The following is a 14,663-nucleotide window of genomic DNA, read 5'->3' on the forward strand; positions in this document are numbered from 1 at the left end:
ATATACTAACATCTCATACAGCTCAATATAAAAAAAAAAAAACCCAATCAAAAACTGGGCAGAAGATCTAAATAGACATTTCTCCAAATAAGGCATACAGATGGCCAACAGGCACATGAAAAGATGCTCAACATCACTAATTATTAGAGAAATGCAAATCAAAATTAAAATGACGTACCACCTCACACCAGTCAGAATGGCCATCATTAAAACGTCTACAAATAAATGCTGGGGAGGGTGTGCAGAAAAGGGAAGCCTTCCTACACTGTTGGTGGGAGTGTAAGTTGGTGCGGCCACTATGGAAAACAGTATGGAGGTTCCTCAGAAAACTAAAAATAGATCTACCATATGATTCAGCAATTCTACTTCTGGGCATATATCCAGAGAAAATTCTAATTTGAAAAGATACAAGCACCCCTTTGTTCATAGCAGCACTATTTAGAAAAGCCAAGTTATGGAAACAACCTAAATGTCCATCAACAAATGAATGGATAAAGAAGATATGGTATATATATACAGTGGAATATTACTCAGCCATAAAAAAGAGTGGAATAATGCCATTTACAGCTACATGGATGGACCTAGAGATGATCATACTAAGTGAAGTAAGTCAGAAAGAGAAAGACAAATACCGTATGATATCACTTATCTGTGTAACCTAAAATATGACACAAATGAACTTATACACGAAACAGACTCACATAGAGAATGGACTTGTGGCTGCCAAGGGGGGAGGGGTGTGGGGGAGTGATGGATGGGGAGTTTGGGACTAGCAGATGCAAACTGTTATATATAGACTAGATAAACAACAAGGTCCTATTGTATAGCTCAGGGAACTATATTCAATATCCTATAATAAACCCTAATGGAAAAGAAAAAAATTAGCTCCTAACGAGATCTTCATTTGATGTCTGACAAATTATTCTAATGTTCCTCTAAAAGAATAAGACTAATCTTCTTTTTTAAGAGAAAGGATTGTGCTATCAATTATTTTAATATATTATAAAACTATAAATATTATAATATTAGAACAAACAGTAGTCTCTAAAACCAACTCTTATCTATAAAAAACTTATTGTAAAATAAAGAGCATATCTTGAGTCAGTCCAACCTCTTACACTGGAAAAGTTGACAATTCAGAAAAATAATTCAGGTTGAGCCCACCTCATACTACTGCCAAAATAAATTTTTATAAAATATTAAAAGCATGTGTAAATTATCACCTAACGGTTCTCTGGAATAGGAATTAATTTCCAAGCATAAAAGTAATAGGAAAAACATCACAAAGGAAAAGATAGTTTTGACCACACAGGATTTTAAAGCCTCTGCATATCCCTCCGCAAAAAAATAAAATAAAACATAAATTGAAAAAATTGCAATCAACAGTCAGTACTTTATAGTGAGCTTTGCAAGTTAATAAGAAGAACCACAGTATTTCAATATAAAAATGAGCACGGCACACAGACATTTACACTGCCTAACAGATACAAGAAAATAACTTCCTACCTCATAGGAATTTAAAAATCAAATTGAAAGAACACTGAGAAACCACTTTTCACTTTTTAAGTCAGCAAAACAGCTAACATGATTAATAACACATGTTGATGAAGTTAGTAAGCCAGGCACTCTCCAACACTGCTAGCCAGGGTGCAAATAGGCACAACCTTTGTGGAAAGTAATTTGGCATTTTGGCAATTTAAGAGCCTTTTAAAAAGTTCATAGTTCATATCCTTTGACACAATAATTTTACATCTAAGAATCTATTCTTAACAAAATAATGAGATGAACTTTAAGATTTTGCTACACACATGAATCCAACAAGTATTTTCTGAGAGCCTGTTCTATGCTGGGCCCTGTGTTGGCAGTCATGGTGAATAAGACAAACAGGGCTACTGACCATCTGTTACTTTAAAAATGACGTTTACTGTGATATTTCTAGTATGCCAACCCTAAAAACAATCTAAGTAACACAATAAGGGAATGAGTAAATAAATTACGGTATGTTCATAAAACAGAATATTATAAGGGCATTAAAAATAACTTTTGGAAAAATCTGTAATGACATGGGAAAATGCTTATGTTAAAATGTTAAAAGCCAAAAAATCATTATGCAAGACCAAATATATAATATTACTACAATTATGTAAAAAATATATATACTCAATGTAACATAAGTTACATAAGTGATCTCTGTATTTTTCTACAAGTCATAAAGCCTGGGCTCTAGTCTCAGCTCCACTGTTTATTACTAATACATGACTTTGGAAAAGTCAGTTAAACCTCACAAGCCTCAATTTTCTAACTTGTAAAATGGAGCTGTAATTCAGGCCTTGACTCCCTCCCAGAACACAAATTAGATAATGCATGAACTGGTGTTTTGTAAGTTGAAAAGTTCTAAACAAATAACTGCATACTGGATTTTCTTAGTAGAGAAGGATGATTAGATCTGAAAGACTGAACCCCTTTCTCTGACTTTTCTATGTCTCCTCTCTACTTCAAATTCCTATTCAATACAATGCTCATTTAGGGGATGTTTTTCTTGACTTGTCCCATTCTCTCTCGATCACTTACTTTGCATCTTTGCCACATTTATATGTACTACATTAATTCACACTTGTTGGCCAAGTATATCTCACATAGTGACTTTTCTTTTTTTAATCTGGAATCATTTATGAACTGAGTTTTTAGGAAATTGTAAAACTTCCATTTCTTCACGCCTATCCTAATCTTTTGCCCAAAGGAAATAGGGACATAACAACTGATTTGCCCTAAAATCAATAGATCTCTTCAGGAAAACATTCTGTAATCTCTCTGATGGGTGACATATGGAGCTAAAATATTATTCCCATCGCTATTATATTTTAAGTGTAAACCTTTCTCTGAGGCAAAGACCACCCACCTGATGCCTTGTGAGGCACTGTTCCCAGCAGAGGGACATTGACGGTTGGGTCTGCCATGATGCCTTTATCCAGGGAGCGCAAGGACAGGAATTCATAGAAGTATTCTGCCTACAACAAAAGGCATTGACAGTCAGCACCATGGAAACCACAGAGAGTGGGAAGGCACTTCTCAATTCATCATCCCTCTGATGGAAGACTGACATTTTTCACTACAGGAATTCTGGAGCACACGACACTTAAAATATTGTGTAGGCATAACTCTCTCTTCTGGGTTTTAGAACTCTAGAATTAGACTCTGCTTGGAGAGAAGTGATTCTTTAAAAATATTAATAACACATATCCAAGATATTCACAAGGTAGCCTTTTAGCTTAAAAGGATTGAGAAAACTTCTCTTAAGGAAACAGGTGATGTCAAAACAATCTTCAACTAGCCCTTAGAAAATCCATCTCAGCTTCTTGGGTCATTCTTTAATTCTTTTCAAATCTGATGTGAGTCTTTGACCAGAATTTGGAAAGATGTAATAAATAAGTGATAATGAAAGCAGCAACCTATTGGCAAAAGAAGACATGAAAGTCCAAAATTTAATTATCTTGGTGTTAATGTTTATTTTTCAGTATCATTCCCTTTGGAAGGTTTATATTTAACATTTCAATTTAATTATGGAGAGAAAAGTCTAAAAATGTAAAAACCACCTCTTGAATATGACAACAAGCCGTAAAGCTTTACATTGTAAACATTTTCATTTTCCCACTGAGTCTAGTTGAGAAAATGATTCTTGCTACTTGAATGGCCATGAAATATTGAAAGTAGTGATGTATAATCTCACTGTAGAGCTTTGATGCTTAACTGATTCTCAGCTGGATTATTAAAACGGTTTGTGATGGAAACAGTGTGTTCTTGCTTAGGAATAAAGAACAATCAATAAATAGCACAGATTCTGAAATGAAAGATAGGCAGATTAAGTGGTTCTGCAGTTACCTGTAGAGATATCCAGAATTTGGATGGGTTAATTAAGTTGATTACATAAACATGGGCTAGGAAGAGGTTTAAAAAAGAATACAGCCTTTCTTATATGCAGTATAAAAATTTATATGCAGTATAAAATTTATTTTCCAATGTGCAAGATATAAGAGATATATGGTAGACATTGACACAACTTTCTGCCTTAAGTCACAATAAAAATGTATTAGGCATTAAGGACTTTACCATGAGGGTGCTAATGCAAGAGGGTAATCTCAGCAGCTATAGGGACACTGTCCATGCCTGGAGTGAGTTGAAAAGCACTTGCAGGTCTCACTAGGTCAAAAGGGGCACCTTCACTGACCAAATTCCCTCTGCAACCGCTTCTTTGAATTGTGTCAGTGGTTCCAGAAGACCACTGTGAAAGGTTCCCTGGGTGGGTAAAAAGAGTTGTGTGAATTAATTTTACTAAATTCATTCACTAGGAGGGCCCTGAGGATAAAGGGTCATAAGACAGTTAATTTCTACCCTGTCTAAGGGAAGGATTGCAAGAATTCTGATGAAAGGAGTGTCATCAGGAAAGGTCATTCAATTGGAATGAATTCCTTTGAAAAAGAAAACATTATTTATGTCCCTTCAGGAAAATCAACGACTATTAAAAGTGGGCTACTCCTTAGATGGCGTTTCGTGAATCTAGGTGTTGTAAATGACTTCCACCAGCTGTGCTTCCCTCTATACTTTACTAGGTAATATTTGTCATTCCCCTTTTTGTTCTAAAGCATATCATGGTTGGTATTATGAAGGGATTTAGCACCGTATGCCCTTGTAATTAATAACTTTTGGTTATTTATATTACCAAGTACAGTAATATCAGCTAGCAACAATAACACAACAACCACTTGTGAAATTCCACATGCCAAAATATTCGAAATATTTGTATTTATAGTACATTTAACAATGGAAAAGAGCTGAATGGACAGTGCAAATATGTTGAAAATAAAACATTTCAGTAGCTATATTGCTTCAAATAACACATAATGTTATCATTTGCTGCTCCATAATTATACCTTTCACGTTATAAATTAAATCTATGTTTACATGGATGATGTATTTTATTTTTTTTTTATTTTTTTATTTTTTTATTTATTTATTTTTTAATTTATTTTTGGTTGTGTTGGGTCTTCGTTTCTGTGCGAGGGCTTTCTCTAGTTGCGGCGAGTGGGGGCACTCTTCATCGCGGTGCGCGGGCCTCTCACTATCGCGGCCTCTCTTGTTGCGGAGCACAGGCTCCAGACGCGCAGGCTCAGTAGTTGTGGCTCACGGGCCTAGTCGCTCCGTGGCATGTGGGATCTTCCCGGACCGGGGCACGAACCCGTGTCCCCTGCATTGGCAGGCGGATTCCTAACCACTGCGCCACCAGGGAAGCCCCTGGATGATGTATTTTAAAATTGCATTTATAAAAACTACTATAATTTCAGTAAGTTTTTAAAATCATTTTTTTGCATTAATAAGAAAGAGGATGAAAGACTAGACACCAAGATTAAAAAAATGACTGTAGGATTTTTTTTTTAAATTGGAGTATAATTGCTTTACAATGTTGTGTTAGTTTCTGTTGTACAACAATGTGAATCAGCTGTATGTAGACATGTATCCCCTCCCTCTGGAGCCTCCCTCCCACCCCCCAATCCCACCCCTCTAGGTCATAACAGAGCACTGAGCTGAGCTCCCTGTGCTATGTGGCTGCTTCCCACTAGCTGTCTATTTTACACATGGTAGTGTTATGTATGTCAGTGCTACTCTCTTCACTTCGTCCCACCGTCCCCTTCCCACCCTGTGTCCACAAATCCGTTCTCTACGTCTGCGTCTCTTTTCCTGCCCTGCATGACTGTGTAGGATTGATAGTAACTGATTTTCTTCCTTTTTCTCTCTTTTCCAAATTTTCTATATGTGGTTCCATGCCTTTTATAGTGAAATAAATACACTTATTTAACAACAGACATTAATCACATACCCTGCTTTCAGTTCTGTGTGGCTGATGATAATCATTGGCTGTATTTGTATAAATCTCTGATCATAGTTGAAATATTCTTCTTGGGCTTCTGTTTAGTGGGGCCACGCTCACGTAACAATGTATTTAAATCTCTTGCAGTCTCCCTGAAAGTGTGCTTCCAGAAAACAACACTCGGTATTTAAGCAGATCCTGAATGTCTCTTTCAAAAGCTTTTGATGATGTTCACAGAAAGTGGGACTGAAAGAATTTCACTCAGTCCAGAAATATAACTTCATAGAACCTTTGGGTCTCCTGTTGTTGCTTTTGAGTGTGGTCACGTAAAGTAGGTTGGGAAGCACGAATGCGCTATATTCAGTTCCAGAGAGTTTATAATTAGCATTGGCATGGCCTCGCCACAGGTTGCAGCTAGGTTTAATGAACTTCTCTGGCAAGCCAATACTCTGATCTTATCAATCACAAATTTTACACTACAGGTTTTAGGGTGTCCCTTTGATTTCTTTGAGAATCAGTAAACATCATGGCTTTTCTACTACAGTTCTAAGACTATCACAAGGAACTGGTCAAAACAGTTTCTTCTTCGGATCTTATCAGCAAAAGGCAGCTGCCAGAGAAAACCTTCTTACTTATTTGGCTTTCTTTTTAGAGATGATGATGCTATAATCTCTAAAGTATATAATTTTCTTCATACCTGATATATATTTTTCAAAAGGACTTTGTCCATGTTCATGTCCACTGCCTTCTTAAAAACTCCAACTTGAAAACCACTTAGAAATTGACCAACCCTTTGTCTGGTCTCAACACTGACTTCTTTCAAAGTTTCACCTTTTCATTATAAAGCAATCTATCAAAACCGCCAATACCATATAAATATTTTTACAAATAAATTATCATCACCATGAGGTAGAGATGAAATATATTCCTCATTTAGCTTAAGGGCTTAAATATTTCCCTCAAAATCACAGAAAATGGCTGATGAAAGAGGTGATAGATTTATTAATGTCATATTATAACTCCTAGACAGGACTTTCTGTTTTTACTTTATTTATAATAAACATTCTTAGTCCCAAACCTCTCTCCTGGAAAGACTTATTTTGGGGCAAATAAAACCTAAATTCTATGCCAAAGAGAACAGAGAGCTAGCTTTAAAGTTTGGGAACAAGTTTCACAAATTGCAGATTTATTATTGAGATAAAAGTAACTCAGAGCATGAACTGCAATAAGGAGGTGGCATGTTGGAGAGCATAAAACCTCTATTAGGAAAAAGTACATTCTGTTACATTAAATGACACTAGTGGAAACTCAGGTAGCGGTAACTAGGATGCTTATTTGGGAAACACATGAAAGGATTGCCTTGTATTCAAACAAAGAATGGGTCTATTCAGAAGAATAATTCACTTCTAAATTAAGTTGCTGAGAAATCTTGCTGGCCTGGTTTGCCACGCAGTAAATTTTCTTTTCATAGAGAGGTATAAAAGACACCCAAATATTATCAAGAAAGGAGGGCTGGAAGCCATTTAACTTGCTTCCAAGCAACTTGGCTGAATATTAGAGTTGTTCCTTCCAGAAGAGATGAAGACATCATTTAAACAGCAAAATGGGATAACTCATAAGGCCTTTGCTCTGGCACTCATTTTTGGGTAGACATGGAGAAAGGAAGCAGAGAATTGCATTAACCATTGGAAGGAATGGAGAGAATCCAGTATTTCTTTTCCACCTTTGAAGTTCTGAGTTTATGGTGTACACTTAATCTAATAAGCACAATAATTGCAGGAACCTCTGAGTTAAGAATCAAAGGTTCTTCATAAAACCATGGCTCTCAAACCTCTTTTAACTTCATGTATTACGATGTTGGCCTGTGTTCATGGGAAAACTTAAACAATAAAGGTATCGTATTTGTCCCTCCAGAAATTTCAGGTGATTTAAAAATACAGAACAGGACTTCCCTGGTGGCGCAGTGGGTAAGAATCCTCCTGCCAATGCAGGGGACATGGGTTTGAGCCCTGGTCTGGGAAGATCCCACATGCCGCAGAGCAACTAAGCCCGTGCGCCACAACTACTGAGCCTGCACTCTGGAGCCCGTGTGCTGCAACTACTGAAACCCACACACCTAGAGCCCGTGCTCCGCAACAAGAGAAGCCACCGCAATGAGAAGCCTGCGCACCGCAATGAAGAGCAGCCCCCACGCACCACAGTTAGAGAAAGCCCGCGCACAGCAACGAAGACCCAACGCAGCCAAAAATAAAAAATATAAATAAATAAATATATTTAAAAAATACAGAACATACTGCCATAGAGTTTGAAATTTTACAAATAATTTTTGCTGAGTGTTCATTATACTCTAGTCACTGTTCATTTAATTGTCACAACAACCTACTATTACAGCATACAAGTATGTTCAGATTAGCCAGGCCCTGAGCATGAGAATTACTAAAGGGATATAAAATAGCTCCTACACGGTATGTGAAATGCAAGAAGAAATCTAAAATAAGCAAGAAAGGAAAATAGTTCAATGCTGAAGTCCCAAACAAAACGAATAAGCATGCCCAATGCTTAAAATAATCTGACACCTGAACGTCTAGACCAAAAATGCCAGATCTCACGTTCTTCCTCGGCATTCTTCTTGTTACCTCTCTGCAAAATTTCATCCTTCAAACTCACAACTCCTTATCCTTGGATTCTGGGACAGTCCGCTGATTCTTCTCCCACATCTTGACTTTCCTGCATGTCCTTATTAAGTCTCCTCTCAGCTCACAGTCTCAGAAAATCATTCGGACTCAAGCCTCGGCTCTTCACTCTTCACATTCTGCCATAAAACTCCTGCACTTTCACAGACTGAAGTACTGAATAGTTCCTTCTGAGCAATGATGCTCAGCGCGAACCATTCACACCACGTCATGGCGTGCTGTGTCAGCACGGAGCCTCATTCACAAAGCACCATCCCCACCTGCTTTCTTTGCATCTGTCCACAGTATTATCATTTTTCCATAATAAAGGCACCAAACCTTAGGGTTGTTTCTTGCCTCTCCCGATAGCCAGACACCAAAATCTTCTCCTTTCTCTTTTCGTAACCTCTTTTGATTCTGTCTCTTCCTTTCATTCCCACTGCTCACCCTCACCCAACCTTTATTTCTTCAAGGTGGCATTACTGTAACATTTCTGAAATATCCTGCGCCTCTTTAAAATATCTGCCATAACATAAGCCAATATATCTAATGAAAACATCACTTTCTTATTGAAGTATAGTTGATTTACAATATTGTGTTAGTTTCAGGTGTACCACATAGTGATTCAGTATTTTTGCAGATTATATTCCGTGATAGGTTATTACAAGATAATGGGTATAATTCCTGGTGCTACACAGTATATGCTTGTTGCTTATCTATTTTATATATAGTAGTTTGTATTTCTTAATCCTATCCTCCTAATTTGCCTCTCCCCCCTTCCCTCGCCCCTTTGGTAACCACAAGTTTGTATTCTATATCTGTGAGTCTGTTTCTGTTTTGTATATACATTTATTTGTATTATTATTATTATTATCTTTTGATGTGGACCATTTTTAAAGTCTTTATTGAATTTGTTACAATATTGCTTCTGTTTTACGTTTTGGCTTCTTGGCCGCGAGTCATGTGAGATCCCAGCTCCGCAACCAGGGATTGAACCCACATCCCCCTCTGCACTGGAAGGCGAAATCGCAACCACTGGACCGCCAGGGAAGTCCCTGTATTATTTTCTAGATTCCACATATAAGTGATACAAAGTATTTTTCTTTGTCTGACTTATTTCACTAAGCATAATATTCTCTAGGTTCATCCACACGGCTGCAGATGGCAGTATTTCATTCTTTTTTACGATGGAGTAATATTCCATTGTATGTATAAACCACATCTTCTTAATCCAATCATCTGTTGGGCACTTGGGTTGTTTCCATGTCTTGGCTATTGTAAACAGTGCTGCTATGAACATAGGGGCTCATGTATCTTTTTGAATTAGTATCACTTTTGCCACATCACAATCCTTTCCTGTCTCTCTTTATCTCCAGGATAAGGCCTTTAGCTTGTTTGAATGTCCTCCACAATTTGGCTCCACATTTCCTTTATTTCTTACTACTCCCCAACAGGGATACACTGATGGAGCTCAACTGGCCTGCTCTGTACATACCAGAGCCACACCTGTATTCCAGTGTTTTGGCCTATACTGACCTGTGATAGGACTTAAACCAGCCTGGCCCTTAAACATGTACCGCCATGTATTATTATGAAACTTTTCACATGTGTATATCATGTATTCTCATAGACATTTTGGATTATTTGTGTTGAGGATGGGATTATATTTTTTTTTCCAAAACTCTGTTGGAGATTCACTCAGCCTTGTGCACAGCACAAGGTATTTAATAAATATTTGCTGAATGAATGAATGACCTACCAAGAAACATCCAGATGTGTAAGCCCACTGCGTTCCAGAACACATTGTTGTGGTGAAGTGGCATTAGCCTCTGATTCTACTGATAGGCAGCAGCTTCTCTGTTTTGGCAATTGCTAAATTACTTTTATGGGTCAAAAGATTCTCTTTTACTTTGCTGTATGGCAGTCACCGCAGCATACATAGAGAATAGAGAACATTTTAGAAGAAAGGAGCAATCAAACAAACATTGACATTTGATATCCAGCCAATCTGGGCATACTTTGTAACCGTTTTATGCTTGTTTGGGGACAAAACCTTGGCAATCAGGCTCCCAGAAGGAATATAAGCAAGTCGTGTAAACAAGGTCCAGTTCTGAAACATGACTGTCCAATGCTCTTCTGGTTCATATTTCCCACTTGCATCTCTCCTATAAGTTACATATATATAATTATAACGACATGCAATTTATATAATTTAAAAAGTTTATAAATTTTGTAAAATTGTATAAATTTACATAAATTTTGCATTCTGTAAGTTACAATATGCAATTGCCAATGTCACTGAAATATCAACAATGACTTTTTTCCTGCTTTCTTTTGAAACTGGCCCTAAGAGGAACTTGTTTCAACAACAAAAAGAAAAAGCACCTTCTCATGCAGAGTAGTTATTTAATTATGTCGCTGGCTTGGATTAAATTGACATTGAAATTAACATTTTTAAGGAGAGAATTTCAATCAGCCTAGTTCTTCTGTTTTAGTAATCGTTTTTATACACACTAGAATAGACCACAGTCAGTGGGCTGGTTGAGGGAGTGAAGTTATTGGAATATAATGGTAATAGTAAAACTTAAAGTCCAAGTAAACACACCCGGGACCACAAGAGTTTTGTAAACTAAAACTGGCAGGAGATCACACGGTTTGGCTTCACATGAATCTGAAATATCTAAGACATTTTCCATTTTTTCCTCCTAGGGTTTGGAACCATCATCGCTCATGCAAACCAGAAACAGACCCGGTTATCTGACAAATCCCTGGCTAGTCACTCTCTTTTAAGATTCCTAAAGACAGGAAAGCAATGCAAGAGAGCTAGCTATATTGCTATTTTGTATTAGATAAAATGAAAAGTTAGGTTTTGTCTTCTTTTTAATTTTTTTGAGGGAGGGGTATAACAAGGCAGCAGAAAAGCAAAGCATTAGAGAATGGAAAAGGTTTTTTTAAAGTTTTTTTGAAGACTGAAAAAAAGGGTATCAGTATAAAGACCATGTAGGCTCTAAACAAAATACAGCCCCGTTCAGCACACATTCACCAGACTGCCAAAATTTTCCTTGGAAAGAGCAATGTTGGTAGGGTAGGAGATAGATGGGCCCCTGGGCTGGATGGCTGGTGTTTGTCAGGTGGAGTAAAATTGAAGCTTTGTTCTCACCAGACTCCAGAAGCTGAGCTCTGCTGAAGTAAAGAGATAAGATGACCACTGCCGAGGTCAAGGAAAACTTCCCCGTCTGCACATGCACAGCAAAGCTCCTTGGGGGTGAAAAAGGGAGGGGGCGCCACCCTCATAATAAGTGTGGACATACGCTCCACAGGCCTCTGCGGTGGGATCCATATTAGCAAAAATTTGCGCACACATGTTGGGGAGGATCCTAGGACCAGTCAAGTGTGGAAAATAGAACAAGATAATTGTCCAAAGGTAAACAAAGACCCGGAAGGACTGTTCTATATAAGTGATTTAAATCACCTCTTTACTGCACTCGTCCTCATTAGAGAGGACGCCCGTACCCTTTCTCTCTGGGTATGGATGTCTGCCTAGCTTCTGACTTACTGCGCTCCTCCGCATTAGGAAGGATGCCCATACCCTTTCTCTCTGGGTGTGTATTTCTGCCTTGCTTCTGTCTTACATAAACAAACTCCTTATCTGTGTGCTCTCCTACATGTTACGCTGTGTCTCTGATAATAAACTTTGTACCTGTTTTTTACCTCCTTGAAACATTCTTGCTTTCAAATGGGGATAAGAGCCAGGGAAATTTTGTCTTTAGCCTCTAGCCCCTGGTGGTCCAGCGGCTAGGATTCCTGGTTTTTTTACATCCAGGCTACCCGGGTTCAATTCCTGGGCACGGAACTAAGATCTCTCTTCAGGACCGCTCACTGCTGCCTCTCTGAGATCATCGACAGCAGTGGGGTTTCTGAAAGCTTCATTTCTTTTTATTCCTCAAGCCTTCTGGGACGAGTACCTCCTTCTCAGAATAAGCCTGCCCTAATTCAAGCATTTGCAAAGTTATGGGTCAGTGCCAACCTAAAAACTGGGCAGTAGGAAGAAGGACCGTATTGGGCAATATTGCGTGGGGTAAGGTAAGGGACTGAGGAAAGAAAACATCATTACAAGTGGTGCAGCTGGCACTTTGAGGGCTAGGGACAGTCTATACAGGAGGTATGGGGGAAAAAAACAGTGTGGAGGAACTCAGGAGCACAGCTACAATGTCTCCTGGACACTAAGAATAATTATTGGAGACCATGGAAGGGCTAATAAAGCAGCAGTATGAATGCAAGTGTTCTAGAGGAGATGGGAGAGGGAGAGTTCAGTTCTGACAAAGGAAAAGGAATACTTTTTCTATTTTTTCCTTCACATCTCAAGATTTATATTTGAATATTTCTTTTCTTAAAGCTTCAGAAGCAGTCATCGGGTATTCACGGAGGCGGTGGGTGGGAGAGAATGTGCTAAGAGCTATTTTTCTAATAATAATTTAGAAACTGTGCAAGTACCCTTATACCTCGTTTATTCTTCATCAGTATCTCATCCCCTTATTCTCTTTCACATAATTCACTTGGTGGTATATTTCAGCGTATCACATTTTTGGGGGGCAGAATGACACTTATAAAGTGTACCAATAAATTTGGGTAGTACATATAAGTAGCTCAAAAGAGGCAAAGTTAATATTCCATTTCTTTCAGGGTTCTTTATAATTTATCTCTAGAGGTATATATTTATTACATTCTATTGATAAAAAGTGTCTGAAATTTTTAATGGACTTAGAAATGTCAGGAGATACTCTCAGTGATGGCTTTTAAAATATTTAATATTAGGTCATATTTTTCTTAGTTTAAGCTTCAGGTAAAGAATTGCTTCTGCAATTCTTTAATTTTTTTTTAAATTGAATCCACATGGACAGTATTAACTTCTTTGATAAAACCCAGAAAAAACAGAGTTTCTCCCTTAACTTTATGTTTTAAAAAAATGCATTAAACTAACTTGTTAATGGTTATGAGATATGCCTTAATTTGACTTCTTTGTTCATATCATTTCAATTTCATATATCAGAATACTATGTGACAAGATATCCTCCAATGGCCAGTTGTTCTGTTCCTACCTAAGAGCCAAAGAGAAAAAAAAATCTGTAACCTTATAATTAGATTTTCAAAGTCCAAAATTTAGAGAACTAGTCTTACTAGCAAAAGATTCAAATAATAGTCACCACTATAAATTTTTTTATACTTCAGAAAAAGCCATTGCCTCGAACATACAGCACAATTAGCCTTTTAAATCTTCTAAGCTCCTCTGGATATTTGCTGTTATAAAATTGTTAGTCATCCATGCACCAATCATCCCTCTTTAAGAAAAAGAGAAACAGAACTGAAGCAATTTCCTGGAGACTACTGGTGCTGAAAACCCATAATCTGAGGACTGGCTAAATCTATGTGGCCAACTCCAGTCGTCTCCGAGGACCCCTGCGCAATTCTTTTAAACATCCCTAGTTTCTCCCTTCTCCTACACACAATTCCATAGATTCCCCCAGTCCTCTGCCCCATTCCTGCTGTCTTCACTCAACTGACGACAATATCTTATCCACAATGAAAACAGAGACTGCTAGATAGGAATTCTCTCAACTTTCTTCCGTCTACCTACAGATAGGCCACATCCACATTCCATCCTGCTTCCTTCCCACATCCTCTGAGACTGGCTCCATCAATAATGTCATCTTCTCTCATCTATAATAATGTGATGAAAAGGTTAAAAACCCAACCCTGTGCCTACCAGGCTATCTTTCTTCCTTCCCATTATTATGATGCTTCCAGAGGAGGCTATACTTGTGGCTTTGGTTTTCTTGCCCATCGGTCTTCAGCTCACTAGAGTATGGCTTTTTCTCTCATTACTATTAAAATGTTTTCCTAAAAGGTCACTGATGACTTCCAAGTTGTTAAATCCATTAAGCACTTTTCTGCCTTAATCTCTCCTGTATTCTCTTAAATTTTTTAACACAATCAACTTCTCTCTCTCTTTGACCTATACATAGCAACAATCTGGATTTTCTGTCTCCTTCTCTGATCAGTCTTTCTCTATGACCTTCACATGCTTCTCTTTTTATAACTGCACCTTACAACGAGTTTGGAATGTGGGC

The 14,663-nt window shown here is 37.8% G+C and overlaps 1 protein-coding gene and 1 long non-coding RNA gene across 2 annotated transcripts in view; one reads left to right on the top strand and one right to left on the bottom strand.

Annotated features, from left to right (window-relative positions):
• The window catches only part of LOC132373378 (uncharacterized), a 151,993-nt gene that overhangs the window by 128,321 nt on the left and 9,009 nt on the right, over positions 1–14,663 (top strand). The window lies entirely within an intron of this gene.
• The window catches only part of WIF1 (WNT inhibitory factor 1), an 84,801-nt gene that overhangs the window by 34,024 nt on the left and 36,114 nt on the right, over positions 1–14,663 (bottom strand). Inside the window, exon 3 of the mRNA XM_059936418.1 lies at positions 2,900–3,008. Within this exon, the coding sequence (XP_059792401.1) occupies positions 2,900–3,008 (109 nt within the window). The remainder of the gene's footprint in view (positions 1–2,899; positions 3,009–14,663) is intronic.

This window comes from Balaenoptera ricei, chromosome 10 (assembly GCF_028023285.1).
Source record: "Balaenoptera ricei isolate mBalRic1 chromosome 10, mBalRic1.hap2, whole genome shotgun sequence".
Classification (NCBI taxonomy): domain Eukaryota; kingdom Metazoa; phylum Chordata; class Mammalia; order Artiodactyla; family Balaenopteridae; genus Balaenoptera; species Balaenoptera ricei.